Source organism: Brassica napus, chromosome A6, assembly GCF_020379485.1.
Source record: "Brassica napus cultivar Da-Ae chromosome A6, Da-Ae, whole genome shotgun sequence".
Classification (NCBI taxonomy): domain Eukaryota; kingdom Viridiplantae; phylum Streptophyta; class Magnoliopsida; order Brassicales; family Brassicaceae; genus Brassica; species Brassica napus.
Window position 1 is genome coordinate 27,757,786 of NC_063439.1, and position 15,139 is coordinate 27,772,924.

Below are 15,139 nucleotides of genomic sequence, written 5' to 3' on the forward strand. Positions count from 1 at the left end.
CGCAAGGAAAAAGGATTTTAGTGCACAAAATATATAGAAGCGATCACACGCATAGTAAGTTGTGATATCTAATTACAAATAAGATTCAAACCTCTTCAAATACAAGTATCTTTAGATTTCCACAGGGTTGGAAACATCTTGATATACAATGCAAAGCGAAGTAAAGCGACAAGAAGAAAACACATAAAGAGTCTCGATGTTTCTTGCTACTGTGACTAACCAAGAGAGAGGTCTCTTAAGCACAACATGATGAACTCACTGCAGTAGCTGCTGGCCCACTGGGGAGAACCATTCCTGCTGGGTTTTCTGTTGGCTGTACACGTGGTAGCCTTTTTGCTGTAAGAAAAAAAAAGAAGTCGAAAGGAAATGAGTCAAAAGCAAGATACTCGTTTTGAAATTGGTTGCTTGAATGTAAGAAAGACTCACCGATTTCATAGAATATGTCTTTGACATTTGTTGCAGTCTTGGCTGAAGTTTCCATGAAGAAAAGGCTGTTCTCTAGAGCATATGTCTCTGCCTCCTGCAGGTGAGAGACAAATAATATAACTATCATGAACTACGTAACAACACAATTCAGAAATTCCATCACTCGAATCTCTGTCCCAAAAGTGTGAGTTAGCATTTTTCCATCCACTTTGAATTCCAGGAGAGGAAGATTTGGTTTACCTCTGGAGACACTTTCCTTGCATCTAATAAATCAGCTTTGTTACCAGCAAGAGCCATCACCATATTAGGATTACCTATTGACACAAGAATATATAGTCAAATCCCCATTATAGCAAATACGCTTCACTAGCAACCCTATAAGAATCTAGACCGGAACCTTGAGCCTGCAGTTCCTGAACCCATTTCTTGGCCCTCTCAAATGAGCCCTGTGACAGACAATAGAAAGAAAAAAGAGAGAGTTAAAGTAGGCCCACAGCTGTAAGTTAGCAGCAAGGGATAGAGAAAGTACTTGATTAGTAATGTCAAAGACAATAATGGCAGCAGCAGCACCCCTGTAGTACATAGGAGCCAAGCTATGGTAACGTTCCTGACCAGCTGTATCCCAAATCTCAAACTTGACAGTTGCATCATTCACAGCCAATGTTTGAGAGAAGAAGGCTGCACCTATCGTTGATTCCTTTTCACAACAACAAGTATCAAAACCTCCTCAAGAAGAAAACAAAAAAAAAAAAGACTAATGGCGAGAATCTACACAAAAAACCTGGAATTCAACAAACTGATCTTTGACGAATCGAAGCACAAGACTTGATTTTCCAGCTCCAACATCCCCAAGCAATACCTGAAGAACTTAACCAAGTTTAACAGAAAATAAAGGAATGATACAGAAACTGTCTTCTGCTGCAGAAGCTAACATAGAGAGAGAGAGAGATAACTTAATTAAAGCGATGATCTTAGATGATAAATTGTTAACAATCAAACCACTTAGATCATTCCAAGTAGAGATACAAACAAAGAAGCTAAACGCAATCTGCCATTTGAGATCTGATAATCTATGAAAAGATACAACCTTTACTCCAAACCCTAGCTTTCTACTGATAAAACATGCAATCTACGAAACTATGAGATCGGAAGAAGCTCAATTTCCCAAATCGGAAATCAACGATCCAATCAGAATTCTCCAGAGAATTCACGATCCGAGTGTACACAGACAGAATCTATAGCTTAATAAGAGAATCAGCACACTAACCAGTTTGGCGTTGATGTTCTTGTTTCCAGCGGTGGCCATGATTGTTGATCAACGAGATCGCAGTTGAGATAGATAAACGCGTTGACAATCGAAAGACGGAGAAGAGAGAGCTAAGCAGCTTCCACAACAAACAACCGATTCCTCTTTCTCTCTCTCTAGCTCTTGACGACGATAGCAAAAAGCAGCAGAGAGAGAGAGAGAGAAATCAAAGGAACAAATATTATACGGCTTGTGAATACGCATCTTGTTTATTTTCTCGGTTCGGTTCGGATTCGATTAATTCGGTTCTAGTATTTTTCTAACTAAAATAAATCATAGTAAGTTTGGTTTAGTTTGGTTTGATTCGGTTTTAATATATTGATATTACTAATATTTTTAATTTAAATAACTACAAAAACATATCGGTTTCTGCTCGGTTCGGTGAACCGAACTATTCGGATTAGAAAAATCTTCAACCGAATTGTTTGAAATAGATTTTGGTTCGGTTCGGTTGGTTCGGTTTGACTCGGTTTGGTTTGGCTTTTTTGTCCGCCCCTAATTATACGACATAACAAAATATGGAAATTACGGAAGGATCCGTATATTTATCTTTAATTTCAGACAACACCCCTTAACAAATAGAGGTTAACGAAGAAGTACTAAACTAAAGATTTTTTTATTAAAAATTTGGAGTTTCGTATTGCAAGGAGGAGACTGCCTATTTTTACATGTTATGATACCTCCTACTTGGAATATATACATGTTGTCAAAAAATGTACATTTTGACAACATTAGCTACAAAAGTTTTTTATACAAATTATTTGTCTATTTTTTTTTATTTCTAAAAGCCAAACGTTAATATTTGATGTTAATTTACACCATTATTAATTTGGGTGGAACGAAACAACAGTTGGTCGCCTGGTCGGTCATATTAGTAAGAATATGATAGTTCAAGGACCAATTAGCAATTTATATCCCTTGGTGGCGTGGTCGCCTGAATATCACAGGCGCAAAACTAAAAACCCTATAGAGGTTTTAGCAAAGTGTGTGTGAGAGAGAGAGAGAGATTTTGAGCGACGAATCAGGTGAAGATGGATGATTCAATCGCGTAATGGTAAATTTCAATTCTTTCGATGAATTGCTAAGAAAAAAAAACCATTTTTTTTAATGAATCTTCCACCCTAGTCTCAGGTTGCAATGATGCGTTTCAGAGCTCAGTTTCACATCGGCGTTGCTCTCTCCTCCATTGCTCATCGAACCCATGTTTCAAAATCCAAACTTTCTACCGTTAGATGTTTCCAAAGTGGTAGATTTGTCTGCGGGGGTGATGAGTCTTCTTTAAGACACTGGTCTCAGTCACCCACACGCGTTTTCGGGAACCGGGTTTCGCGAGCTATGAAGAACGAAGCTCAAAAGGCTCTCTTTGATTACTTGCATCACACTAGAACTCTCAGCTTTGTCGATGCAGAGCATATAAGTCACAACTCCCCTCGGTTCATCTCCTCTTTGTTGTCCAAGGTGGATACTAGGAAAGAGGATATATCTCAGTCTTTGACTAAGTTTCTGAGGTACAATCCCATCAACGAGTTTGAACCCTTTTTCGAGAGTCTTGGTCTGCGTCCTTCTGAGATCTCTCGGTTTCTCCAACGGGACCTTGTGCTTTTGAGTGATGACAGTGTCCTCTTTGAGAATTTTCATGTTCTTTGCAACTATGGGATTCCTCGTAGCAAGATTGGTTGTGTGTATAAAGAAGCAAGAGAGGTTTTCGGATACGAGAATGGGATTTTGTTGTCGAAACTTGAAGCTTATGAGAGATTGGGTCTTGGGAAGCCTATAGTCATTAAGGTTGTAACTTATTGCCCCTCGCTTCTGGTCGGTGGTATTGATAGTGAGTTTGTTGCTGTGGTTGGTAAGTTAAAGGATTTAGATATGGCATGTGATTGGCTTGGGAAGTATTTGTCTGATAGAAAAACATATAACTGGGGGAGTGTTCTTGAGACTATGGAGCTTCTTGAGAAGATGGGGTTCAAAGAGGAGAAGCTGAGTGGTCTTTTGAAAACATATCCAGATTTGGTGGGTGAAACTTCTGGGAAGAAAGCTTATGTTATGTTTGATAAGTTGCTTAAAGTGGGACTTCAGATGAATGAAATCGATAAGTTAGTGAGAGACCACCCAGAGATGTTACTTGAGAAGTCTGCAAAAAGCATTTTGGCGGCTTTGAAGTACATGATGCGTATCAGAATGGAAAAGGAGTTTATCGTTAGTATTTTACAGCAACACATGAAGCTTATCTGTTCATCTTCTCTGCTAGGACCAAAGGCTGTTTGCAGTAAACTGAAGATCAGAAGAGAAGAGTTACATCGGATCATTAAGGAAGAGCCTTTGAAACTGTTCAGTTTAGCTTCTAAAACAACAAACAGAAGGATCGAACTTGATTCTTTAGATTTTAGGAACGCTGAGAAGAGAGCCTTCTTGTTGAAGATAGGATATGTAGAGAACTCCGATGAGATGGTGAGTGCTCTGAAGAAGTTCCAAGGGAGGGGAGATGAGCTACAAGAGAGATTTGATTGCCTTGTGAAAGCTGGTTTGGATTATAATGTGGTTACAGAGGTTGTTAAGAGGGCTCCTCATATACTCAGCAGACCTAAAGATGTCATTGAGAAGAAGATCAACCTTCTAAAAGATTATTTAGGCTATCCAGTGGAATCTCTTGTAGAGTCACCTACGTATTTGTGTTATAGTATGGAGAGAATAAATCATAGATTCTCAATGTATATTTGGCTGAGGGAAAGAGATGCAGTGGTGCCGAGGCTGACACTAGGGACTATTGTGGGTATTTCTAATACCAGGTTTTTGTCATACTTTGTTAATTCCCACCCTGAAGGTCCAGCTACTTGGGAAAGTATAAAGAAATCATCTACCTGAAGAGAGGGTTAGAGAATATATGTTGATGCATCTTGAAGTATTATCGCCTTTGAGTTTGACTGAAGCGTTTGTTCATCAGTATAGTGATATAAATGCCCACAAATGGAACAAGGAAAGACTTGGTTCAAAGCGGAAAGAACAGAGATCCTCCTGGAGTATATAGCTAATGTTGATGCACTACTAAACTCAATGAAGTGGTTCTTCGTCTGGACTGAAAAGCTCAACAAATTGTTATCAACCTATTGACCTGTGCTCTTTCGATACCATTTCTTCTGTGGCTACTGAGAGGAGGAAAGGTACACATCATGATGCCAACTTGAAACACTTTCTTTGTTGAAAGAGACCAAAGAAACCAGCTAATAACTATTTACTGGGACATACCTGCCACAGTTCTTGTCCAGGATGCATTATTACAGGTTATTTAGACAATTTGGTTTTGTACTCTATTATTGTCCTCCATTAGTCCATGTCTTCCAACTATGTAATGATAGCTATGACAAGTGATCATGTCTCTCATCTATGCTTTATGGTATTCCTTGTTTTGATTTAGTTTCAGGTATCTGAAGAGTCTCTTGTATAGTCTGAAACTGAAAGTATATACCAAAATATTAAAATCAAAAGGTTGCATACTTGCATGTAGTTAGAATGTTTTGGGTTAGTAAGTAATTTTACTGTTGTAAGACTAACTACCCATCCCTCTTTTATTTAAACTGAACCTAAAGTATCTAAACAACAACCAAAACAAAAAAAAAAACTTTTTTCAAAGATATCAAACCACATTGAACTTATACTACAGTTTCATGTTGAGTTCTTCAGACCATCTCTTATAGAAGACGAAGAAGAAGGCGAGGAAGAAGCAGAAAGACAAGACCGTGCAATCTTAGACTCTTTGTCTTTGCTATACGCCTTTTGGACATCATCCTTAAGCTCTCTATATCTCATTCTTTTCAATCTTCTCTCCTGTGGAGATCCCTTCTCAATCTGTAGATCATCTAGAATGTCGTCGTCTATGTACTCCTCCATGTACTTATCTAGAACTCCAGATCCATATGGAAAGTACCTACGACCGGTCTCAACTGCATTGTGAAACGAGTAATGAAGTCAGCCAAGAGAAAAGAACAAAAGAAGAGTGAAGATTGTCTTACCTGTTTTCATTAGAGCCTCCATACGAGTAAGAAGTCTTTTGGTTTGCATATGAGGAGTTTCATTTAAATCAACCTGACTCAAGTTTCCAGTTAACCCATTTGAAGGTGGTGGAAGACCAGTGAACTCGCTTGTACCTTCTACATTAGCAATGTCCATAGCCACTTTAGCTTCTGTTGGAAAGAACAACTGAGCAAGCCCCACTGCAAAATCAAATTTGATGCATTAACAAATATGTCATAAATTATCAATAAGAATTCACTAATTATCAGTCCATTACCTCTCTTTTCTAAGTATAACAGTCTCATTTGGAGATCTTCAGGCATAGAAAGGGAACACATTGGTGAATCAACAACCATAGGGTTCCTCCTTACTTCTCTTTCCAAGAGATCTATACATAACCGTGCTTTACTAGCTTCCCTCCCTTTCGCAGCTGTTTTCGTATGATAATCCTTTGGAGTTGTCAATCTTCTACATATATTAACCGCACTGCGTCCATCACACGTGAAGCCAGACGCATTGGCACCTCTCTTGAGAAGAGATATGATGATGGACGGCTCTTTGCGCATGGCTGCGAGATGAAGAACCGTGTAGCCACGTGAGTTTCTGTGGTTGACATCACCCATATCAAGAGTAAGAATCTCGGCAACAACTTTGGGATCACTATACACCACTGAGTAATGAAGACCATTGGCTTCATCTAGAGTGATATCTGACTCAGTCAAAAGCAACTTCACAAGCTCAACGTCATCTGAATCCAACGCCTTGAGGATTTTATCCGAAACCTTGGGACTGTTTTCTTCTTCTTCTTGTGGAGACTTGAGACGAATCTGTTTGATCTTCTCTGCTACTTCTAGAGGAACCTCCTTTTCAATACAGAACCTGTAGAGATCTGACCTAGCCACTCTCTCAATACATTGATCAAGAAGCTGAGTCAGCTTACAGTTGAAAGCTACCAAAAGAATGGGAAGAACATTCTCAACAAGTGACTTCTCCACAAAGTTACAAAGCCGCCGCTGCAACACACACAACATGAAAAAAGCAGAAACTGTTGAAATGAAACAATCACTGAATCAAGAAGACAAAGAAGAAAGCATTTTTTACACACCAGAAAAGACGAAACAAGCTCAGGCACTTGGAGAATAGATGCAGCATACATCAACTCAACGACGAAATCAATAGCAGGTCGACAAGAATCATGAGCACAAACAGAATCAACACAAGTGGAAACCTCCAAAGGGAATGGCTTTAACCTCCCAGTGTAGATATAACTCAGGAAATAAACAAAAGCTTCATACCCAACAGCTCCATAAGGCAACACCTCTTTCAAATGGTACTTTGGTTTCTCAATCTTGGAACTTTTCTTATCTTTCTTGAACAGCTCCTGGAAGAACTTGCTTCTTGCAGATAAAATGCATCTGTGAACACCAACAGGGACACCATCAACAATGATCTCTGCATCTGTGTAATCACAATCAGGGTTACTACTTAAAAGCTGCTCAAGATTGGAGCTGAGTTTGCTTAGACTAACAACTTCGAGGTTAGAAGCTGAGCTTGGTGAGAAATGGTTAGACCCAACAGAGACATTAGAGAAATGAGAAGACGTGAAGCTTAAGGATGATGATGGCTCAGTTAAAGTAGCCATTTTTTTTTTGTTCTTTTTGCAGAAACTTTAACTCAAAAAGCTCCTAACTTTGATCCATGGAGATCAAGATTTTTCAAAGTCATAAACAGATTCAAAGGCCCTAACTTTACATTTCAAATAAGGAAAACAAATCAAACCCAGGAAGAAAAAAGACAACTTTGGAATTTGAGGAAGAAAAAGAATCTGAACAACGATGGAGAATAGATCTATTGAAGAATCAAAACCATGGCTTTGTGATCTGCATCACGACCGCAAGATTAAGAGATCAAAGAGAAGGCAAATGGAGGGAGGAAAGAACCAAATTGGAATCTATTTATCAAGAAAAAAAGGGAAGAAAGAGAGAGGTTGAGGAAAAGTCAAGATTGAAAGGGATATTATTTAAAAGGATATATAAGAGTTTGAGAAGAAAGAGGACACAAACAGGTGAAGTGACGGTGTAAGAAAGAGACAGCTGAGGGAAACAATTATAAAAGAAAAATATTTAGTAATTCCAATTAAATCAATGATGACGTAAGCTTGGATTGAAAAAATGGTCGGAAAATGCATAAAGAAAGACTCGAATGAAAGTTGTCAAAAGAGAAAACAAAGACTTGGAAAATCCGTGTATGAGGCCAAAAGGTTTCATGGACAAGTTGCTAGGAATCATGGATGGCTACGTTTCATCTTTTTAAGCGTTTACGGTGTAAATGGGAAACACTAAAGTAAGTAAAGTAATTAGGTAAAATGGGATATTACAACAGATAAAATAAAAAACTATGACAGAATAAAGTTAACTGAATTGGTTAAATATGGAATATATTCATTCTGTTTATTCTTTTTTTTTTCAAATTGTAGAAGATTACTTTGGTATGTTTTCTTTGTAGTTTTTTTTTTGGAATAGTTGTGAAATTGATGTTATGAGAATTTTATGTCATTCAAATCAAGTTGTCAGAATATTATAAGATATAATTAACCATCATTTTATTCCAAAAACTAACAAATCCCGCAGTCTATAAGAAAATTCATTTGTCACTCATGAACTGGAACTAGGTTATTAATTTGTAGCTAAAATATAAAGTGTTATTTGTGATATACAATCACTTCTGAATCTAATTTAGTCTATATTTTTCATTTTTATCATGAAATTTATAAGAAATTTTTTTTACCATTTCCTTGAAAAAGCTTATGAAAAGATTTTCGAAAAATATATATTAATAATTGACGTGTAAGTACGAAGAGAAAATATTTTAAGCATTTTTAGTTTTTAAAATATCCTCAAACTAACTAAACGAGTGGATGTTCGTTTTCACTTTTATGCATATAAATATTTGTTTTACATAATCATTGACATATAATTCATTTACCATATTACTAATGGTTTAGTATAACATTTACAACACATAACAATTTATAATTCACATATTATAATTTAATTTATTATTTTAAATTGTTAGTAATATCTCTTTATTAAAACATGAACATTAATTAAACTAATATTGTCTCTTCATGGTTTTTTCACTTTTTTATGATTCTGGTATCCAGATGTTTCTTTGACTATCATCTAATGACCGTTCATCAGAAATTTAGGTATAGTCCGCCGAAAGCATCCATGAGGCTGGTGATCACTCCATGTTAATCTACCAGTGATCATGTGTAGCTTGAACATAAAATTCTCCGTATTAGGCCCAAAGATCTTTCAAAATAATCATCACAAATCCTCCAGCAGCCATGCTTCAAACCATTTACCTATCGGATAAGATACTTAAGTGCGGTCCGTCCACTTACCACCAGACCATTAACACGTGGTTTCATGGTTTCTTTATGAAATACCACTCAATTTAACACTAACATTGGACATGTCGTTAAGGGTATAATTGTATTTAAGGTTTTGACCTTACATGTTTCTTAACCAAACTGTTTATATGATTTAGATATTTGATTTAATAACCTATAATACATATAATTTATAAAACATCCATTTAACTCAAATTATCAAACCGAAAATTGCAATAGACTGTATGTATTTTCCATCCTTTTAAAGTAATATCTCAAATTTTATACATAATCATAATGAATTTAATAATCATTACAAATCAGTTAAACATTTAAAAGATTTGTTTTAATAAAAAATATACATTTGTATTTTAAATAAAATATGAAATTTTTTAAATTCAACGGTAATTTAGAAAAAATATGAGAATATTATTCAATTTGTCAATTTGTTTATTTTAAAATAATTCAAATATTTATACAAAAATTAATTAAGTAAACGTGATCTAAATAAACATTACATACGAAAAAGTTTATGACTTCTGTTCTGATATAAAATACAAAATCATTATTACGCGTTATTAGTGTAAAAAGTTTTAGATAGTAGGTTTATATCTTGTTTTCACGTGTTGTTTACGTTATTGGTTATAGCGAAACCAAGAAAATAGTATTAAAGAAAGTGCGATCGTCATGAGTGATGACGGAACTGACGTATGCAAATGCGAACGGCATATGTGATGCGGTGGTGCTGTGATGTGCTGACGTGGTAAATTATGTCAGTTTCGAAAAAGTTGTAAATCATAAAATTATATTATCAAATTATTGCTAGTGGGTGTAATTTATTGATTTTATAATATTGTTATGAACAAAGTCTTTATTTATATAATTTCATGTGGCTCTACTCTAATATCCAAAGACAAACGTAAGTTTCAGAAAAAGTTGTATGAAAGAAAAGTAAAAAGTAATGTTCAAAGGAAAAAAAAAAAGGGAAATTGTCATTTAAATCACAAACTTTTAAATTTAGTTTAAAAAATATATATAAACTTTTTGTTGGACCATTTAAAACACTAACTTAGTTTGAATAATCACTTTAAACTTCAATTTAATTTGGTTTAATTTGACTAAACCAAATTAAAAACAACATTAATTCGGATAACGGATTTGATTACACAGCGTTAATCTCCGTTAAGTCTAAAACAACATCATTTTGATTTAAATAATGCTTAACTGTAATTTAAATAACAAAAATGAAAAATGTGAGCATGATGGTATTCCAAATGAAAAGAATGCTTCTATTTTAAAATTTATTTTTATTGAAAAATGTAGATGAAAATAAGGAAAATGAAAGGGAAAAAGGTATTACTTGTGATATAGTGAACCAGACCGGAAAAGAAAAACTAATATAGTATAACTTCCTATGAAAAGATATTCGCTAATGTATCAGACAATACATTTTCAATAAAAGGAATAAAAACAGTTGAAAACATATACTTTAGCTTTATTAGCTTTTTAAGTTCAGTGGAAAAGATAAGCCATGTTTTTGGATCTTGAATAATCGAGACTAGATCATTACAATCCGTTCCAAAAGCTTGACACATCGATGCCTGTAGCATGCATTCCATTACCCATGAGAGGGTTTTGAACCAGGGGCGGACGCACAGTGTAACGTACAGGGGCATGTGCCCCCAACTAATTTTTTATTTTCTTTAATAATTACTATAAGAATATAGAAGTGCTCCCAACCTGAAAACAAAATACAGTGAAATTTTTTTCTGTGCCCCCCATTAAATCTGATTCTACATCCGCCATTGTTTTGAACTCCGAATGAAGTGGTAAGATTCTTCTTTGTTGGTTTCTTGTTCCCAATAACTGAGTTTCTCCTTTAGAATTTATTCATATACATTCGTAACCAATGAAGAGTATGTCATGTGTCCATGATCTATCTATCTATCGTATATCTGATATCTCCCATAGATTGTTACATGTTCATGTATTTCCGCTGGTTAATAAGAAATTTTGAAAGTATATATTTAGATCAATATTTTTGTCCTAAAACTCATAGATATGTTGAACCAGTTCATGGACCCGGGATGTCGATAGAGTTAAACGACCAATTCAAATTTCTTCGACAAGTTGTTGATGTTTTAAAAATTATACATGTTGACAACTTAAATATTAACATTACCCAACCTTTTGATTATATTAAGACGTTGGATAATCCTTTTGCGTTCAAAACAACTTGACAAAACACACAAGGTCAACCAACACTCAACAAAAACTCTGTTTCTGCTTTTTCTTTCCCCAGAAGCTAGCTCACACATGGCTGCTTCGTCATCAGTTGCAACCCGAATAGGGCCTCAAGTGTTCATCAGCTTCCGGGGAGAAGACGTGCGCAACCACTTCGTAAGCTTTCTCGACCCTGCTTTGAGAAGAGCGAATATAAATGTTTTCTTAGACGAGAACGAGTTATTGAACACAGACCTAGCTAGACTGTTGACGAGGATAGAAGAGTCCGAGATCGCAATGGTAATCTTCTCAAATAATTACCCCGACTCAGATAGGAGCTTGGATGGGCTGGCCAAGATGAAGGAACTTAGGGATCAAGGTCGTCTCATAGTGATTCCTATCTTCTACAATCTTGATCCTTTGGTTGTGAAAGAACTTAGAGGAGACTTTGGCGATAAATGTAGAGATTTGCAGCGCAGACATCTACACCAGCTAGAAAGAACTTAGAAATGGGAGGAAGCTTTAGTTACTATTCCTGACATAAGAGGCATGCCCCGAGCAGAACAAAGGTTGATTTTCTTTTTCTTCTGGTCCCTTATATTTTCTGTTTTCTCCTTATCAGTTGTAGCTGAAAATTTTAGTCTAGAATCTAAACTAATAACCCCCCTAGACCATAGTTAAATAAGTCAGTAGCCGACTAGGTAGGTACATCTAGAATCTTATGTTCTTGGTATGTCTTAAGCATGTTACTAGTTCTAATTTCTAATTTCAGTCAGAAGCGGATAACTGTTTGAACAAGCATGTTGATATCTCTCACTTGTATACGACAGTGACACTACAGATTACCATTTCATAGAGTCAATGGTTGTCCTGATACAAAGATTTCTGGATCATGTGGCCGTGAGAGGAAACCCAAGAGAGGTGATCCGACAATGAGGTTTCACGGTCCCTGCAATGCAACTAGAAAGAGGATATGAGGGATGTATGCAAGCTTGGTTGGCAACGAGATGAGGAGCTTTTTATTTTTATCATCAAATTGTTTCTGTTTTGAATATTTAAGCAACTCAGTTGTGCAAAAACGTTTATTTTTCTTTTGAATCAACTTAACATTCATTAAAAAAAAAAAATTTAAGTGGAAAGTGAAGCAAATCGTCAAGCAGTGGAATCCAGAAATCTCTTTAAATAACAATTTTCTCATATGCAAACCAAAAAGAAACACTTTGTAAAATTTATTTTATTCAATTTACAATTTTTATTTCTAGTAGTGTTGTTTTCATCTATACCGAAGTTTAGTTTTATAGTTAAAATAGTTGTTCTGGCACATATACTCTCATACTGTATTTTGGGTTACATATTATTCAGTTCCATATGCGGAAACATATTAAGACTAAAAAAACATAATTGTTGTTCACAATGCAAAACATAAACCAATAGGTCAAATGTAAGAAAAAAAGGTTTCTGAAGAGAAAGAGACGCACATTCTTGAGGTAGTCGATGCTGTTTATTAGGAGAATCTATGTCGGTCATGAGACAAAGAGTAATCAATGTTTGGTCCATGAGCTACAATCCCAAGAGGGTTTATAGAAGGAAAGCTTCCATAGTAATTTTGCTTGACATGGTCCATCTTCACTGTACTGCTCAACCCGGGGATTTGGTAGATATCTTTCGTGTAGTCAAAGAGATTTGAATACTCCCTTATGAGTCTTTTATTGCATTTGAAGATCACCGTGTAAGCCTACAACACAAACATACGGTAAATTCAACAAACCGTAGTTACAAACCCAAAACATAACAACTTGTTGAGAGCATAAACAACCTCGTCAAATCTTATGAGAGTGACGAATAACCGAATATCTGGTTCAGTCAAAGTGTTTCCACAAAGAAACCGCTGTTTTTGGAGTATCTCTTCGCATTTGTCCAATGCATCGAACAATTGCTTCACTGCCTATAAAGAGTAAACAAAACTTGTTGGAATCAATCTTTTTTAATGCCATATCGATATAGTAAACTGCAAAGTTGCTTTACCTCATCATATGCTGTTTGAGTTGTAGCAGAACCACATTTGTAAACACCGTTATTTATCCCATGGTGTACCCATTCGTTTGTCTCATTGATTAATGATCGGAGGTTGGGAGGATAAAGATCAAGACAAGGGTTTTCCGCAAAATGATTGAACTCGGTGCTGAACATTCGGAGTATCTCAGAGCTCTCATTGTTAACTATTGTCTTAAGTTTCTTATCCCAAAGAACCTACCTCAAACAATGAAACCAATAAAGTAACAGAGCTAGACTTAAAATAAAGACACATCAAGTATATGAAATAATAGTGACTTACAGGAACAGTGTATTTGCCTGTGTAGTTCAAGCTAGCAATGTCATAAAGTTCTCTAACGCTTTTCGCACCATTGATGTGGTCTCGCTCAGCTCCAGGAACCTCTGTATCTGAGTCGGGAAAAACCCATCCCATATGCTCATCGTTTTCTTTCGTTTTTCTCCAAAGAGGTTGAACAGACTAATAAAGAACAAGACCGGTCACATTGTGTTTCGTGAAAATTTTAATGGATATGTCTAGAAAAATGATATATGAACTGACCGTGAAGGTTATTGCTTTATCAAGTCCTTTGAGTTTTAATACTGCGAGGCATCTAGAAGCCCATGGACAAGCGTAAGAGATGTACAAATGGTATCTTCCTGATTCTGCTGGAAACTGAGAATCATGATTCTGTGAAACAAAGTTGCGGAATGATGTTACGGTTCTTCTAGGTTTATCCGAATTCTCGTTAGCTGATGATGCAGCCATTGCTGATGTTCACTGGAAAGTAGAAAACACAATTGTTTCAGAACATCTAAACATTATAAAACTACAACTTACTTAAATCAAGGTGCAACAACATCTAATAACTTCAGCTGTTGATGATCTTACATCTGTGATACTTATTCGACAAACCAAAATTAAGTGAGAAATTGATCAAGAAATGAGTAAATAAATGATATAAAGGGTGAATATAATAATGAATGTAAGAAAATTGACCAGTGATGTAGCGAGTCTTCAACTGTTTTCTTTGATGGTAAGTAATAAAGGATTACATTGAGTCAACTTTGGCTTGCACAAAAGGCTAATTAGATTAGAGTGAAGAAAGAAAAGTCTGTCTTTTGACAAATATTGGTATTATCTTAGATATTTTTGACATCTTTCTAGTTAAAAGATAACATAGATCATAGAAAGTCAACAACAATACAGTAAAATTGGCTTATCTAGAGACTAGACTTCTCAGCTCTCACATACGACAATTCGTCAAACACGTTATTTGCATATTCGATCACGTGAATTTTTTTACTGAAACGGAGATTGCGATCAAAGGATTCAAAGCATGCATTAATCTGACTTTAATTCATGGATGGTTAAACAATCCAGCTTTGTACAGAACATTAACACCTGAAGATTTTTAACATAATTAATGAACCATGAGAAATTGTAATTCATTGTTTTTTTTTTTTTTGCAAAAGGAATTCATTGTAATTCATGATCTTTTTCAAAAAAAAAAAATTGTAATTCATGGGAACTTGTTGGAGACAGGTTTTCATATTTGTCAAAACCTTTAATAAAATTCAAATCGGCGTATTTTTAATAAATGAAAATTGGCAAAGAATAGAAATTAACCTTTTTTTTGAACTCCAATAGAAAATTAACCATAAAAGATAAAATTAGTACAAAAAAATCAGCGATAAAAAAATAGTTTTAAAGACAAAAGAAAATGTCTAGACGGAAAATGAATAGA

The 15,139-nt window shown here is 35.4% G+C and overlaps 4 protein-coding genes across 6 annotated transcripts; 1 reads left to right on the top strand and 3 right to left on the bottom strand.

Annotated features, from left to right (window-relative positions):
- Positions 1 to 15: 15 nt before the first annotated feature.
- On the bottom strand, positions 16 to 1,970 carry LOC106386380 (ras-related protein RABF2a-like). The gene is made up of 7 exons (XM_048781436.1): positions 1,694 to 1,970; positions 1,208 to 1,285; positions 956 to 1,123; positions 824 to 872; positions 667 to 740; positions 427 to 520; positions 16 to 336 (listed from the first exon to the last, which is right to left on the bottom strand). The coding sequence occupies exons 1-7, from the start codon at positions 1,730 to 1,732 to the stop codon at positions 236 to 238; spliced, it is 603 nt and encodes a 200-aa protein (XP_048637393.1). The 5' UTR covers positions 1,733 to 1,970; the 3' UTR covers positions 16 to 235.
- A 224-nt stretch (positions 1,971 to 2,194) lies between these two features.
- LOC106386376 (transcription termination factor MTEF18, mitochondrial-like) lies at positions 2,195 to 5,146 on the top strand. 2 transcript variants are annotated; one of them, XM_013826226.3, is made up of 2 exons: positions 2,195 to 2,786; positions 2,858 to 5,146. In XM_013826226.3, exons 1-2 carry the CDS (start codon positions 2,784 to 2,786, stop codon positions 4,595 to 4,597), a joined length of 1,743 nt encoding a protein of 580 aa, XP_013681680.2. In that variant the 5' UTR covers positions 2,195 to 2,783; the 3' UTR covers positions 4,598 to 5,146. The 2 variants fall into 2 exon arrangements, with proteins under 2 accessions (XP_013681680.2, XP_048637388.1); XM_048781431.1 differs by having other exon boundaries at positions 2,690 to 2,786; positions 2,864 to 5,146.
- A 28-nt stretch (positions 5,147 to 5,174) lies between these two features.
- Positions 5,175 to 7,810, bottom strand: LOC106386375 (regulatory protein NPR3). Of its 2 annotated transcripts, XM_013826225.3 has the most exons (5): positions 7,272 to 7,810; positions 6,849 to 7,158; positions 6,021 to 6,756; positions 5,743 to 5,943; positions 5,175 to 5,673 (listed from the first exon to the last, which is right to left on the bottom strand). In XM_013826225.3, the coding sequence occupies exons 1-5, from the start codon at positions 7,325 to 7,327 to the stop codon at positions 5,396 to 5,398; spliced, it is 1,581 nt and encodes a 526-aa protein (XP_013681679.1). In that variant the 5' UTR covers positions 7,328 to 7,810; the 3' UTR covers positions 5,175 to 5,395. The 2 variants fall into 2 exon arrangements, with proteins under 2 accessions (XP_013681679.1, XP_013681677.1); XM_013826223.3 differs by having other exon boundaries at positions 6,849 to 7,810.
- A 4,909-nt stretch (positions 7,811 to 12,719) lies between these two features.
- LOC125609864 (glutathionyl-hydroquinone reductase YqjG) lies at positions 12,720 to 14,698 on the bottom strand. Its single transcript, XM_048781434.1, has 6 exons — positions 14,284 to 14,698; positions 13,954 to 14,172; positions 13,696 to 13,872; positions 13,386 to 13,610; positions 13,177 to 13,305; positions 12,720 to 13,095 (listed from the first exon to the last, which is right to left on the bottom strand). Exons 2-6 carry the CDS (start codon positions 14,158 to 14,160, stop codon positions 12,865 to 12,867), a joined length of 969 nt encoding a protein of 322 aa, XP_048637391.1. The 5' UTR covers positions 14,161 to 14,172; positions 14,284 to 14,698; the 3' UTR covers positions 12,720 to 12,864.
- Positions 14,699 to 15,139: the final 441 nt, after the last annotated feature.

What these genes read in the sequence shown, in the direction of transcription:
- LOC106386375 (XM_013826223.3), bottom strand. Translation starts at nt 7,385, where the DNA reads ATGGCTACTTTAACTGAGCCATCATCATCCTTAAGCTTCACGTCTTCT. An exon ending in AGCTTGTTTCGTCTTTTCTG is followed by an intron (nt 6,757 to 6,848) that starts GTGTGTAAAAAA and finishes TGTGTGTTGCAG; the next exon opens with CGGCGGCTTTGTAACTTTGT. An exon ending in GGAGGCTCTAATGAAAACAG is followed by an intron (nt 5,674 to 5,742) that starts GTAAGACAATCT and finishes TTCACAATGCAG; the next exon opens with TTGAGACCGGTCGTAGGTAC.
- LOC106386380 (XM_048781436.1), bottom strand. Translation starts at nt 1,732, where the DNA reads ATGGCCACCGCTGGAAACAAGAACATCAACGCCAAACTG. An exon ending in AGAACATCAACGCCAAACTG is followed by an intron (nt 1,286 to 1,693) that starts GTTAGTGTGCTG and finishes TAAGTTCTTCAG; the next exon opens with GTATTGCTTGGGGATGTTGG. An exon ending in ATCAGTTTGTTGAATTCCAG is followed by an intron (nt 1,124 to 1,207) that starts GTTTTTTGTGTA and finishes TGTTGTGAAAAG; the next exon opens with GAATCAACGATAGGTGCAGC.
- LOC125609864 (XM_048781434.1), bottom strand. Translation starts at nt 14,160, where the DNA reads ATGGCTGCATCATCAGCTAACGAGAATTCGGATAAACCTAGAAGAACC. An exon ending in ATAAAGCAATAACCTTCACG is followed by an intron (nt 13,873 to 13,953) that starts GTCAGTTCATAT and finishes GTTCTTTATTAG; the next exon opens with TCTGTTCAACCTCTTTGGAG. An exon ending in CTCTCATAAGATTTGACGAG is followed by an intron (nt 13,096 to 13,176) that starts GTTGTTTATGCT and finishes TTTGTGTTGTAG; the next exon opens with GCTTACACGGTGATCTTCAA.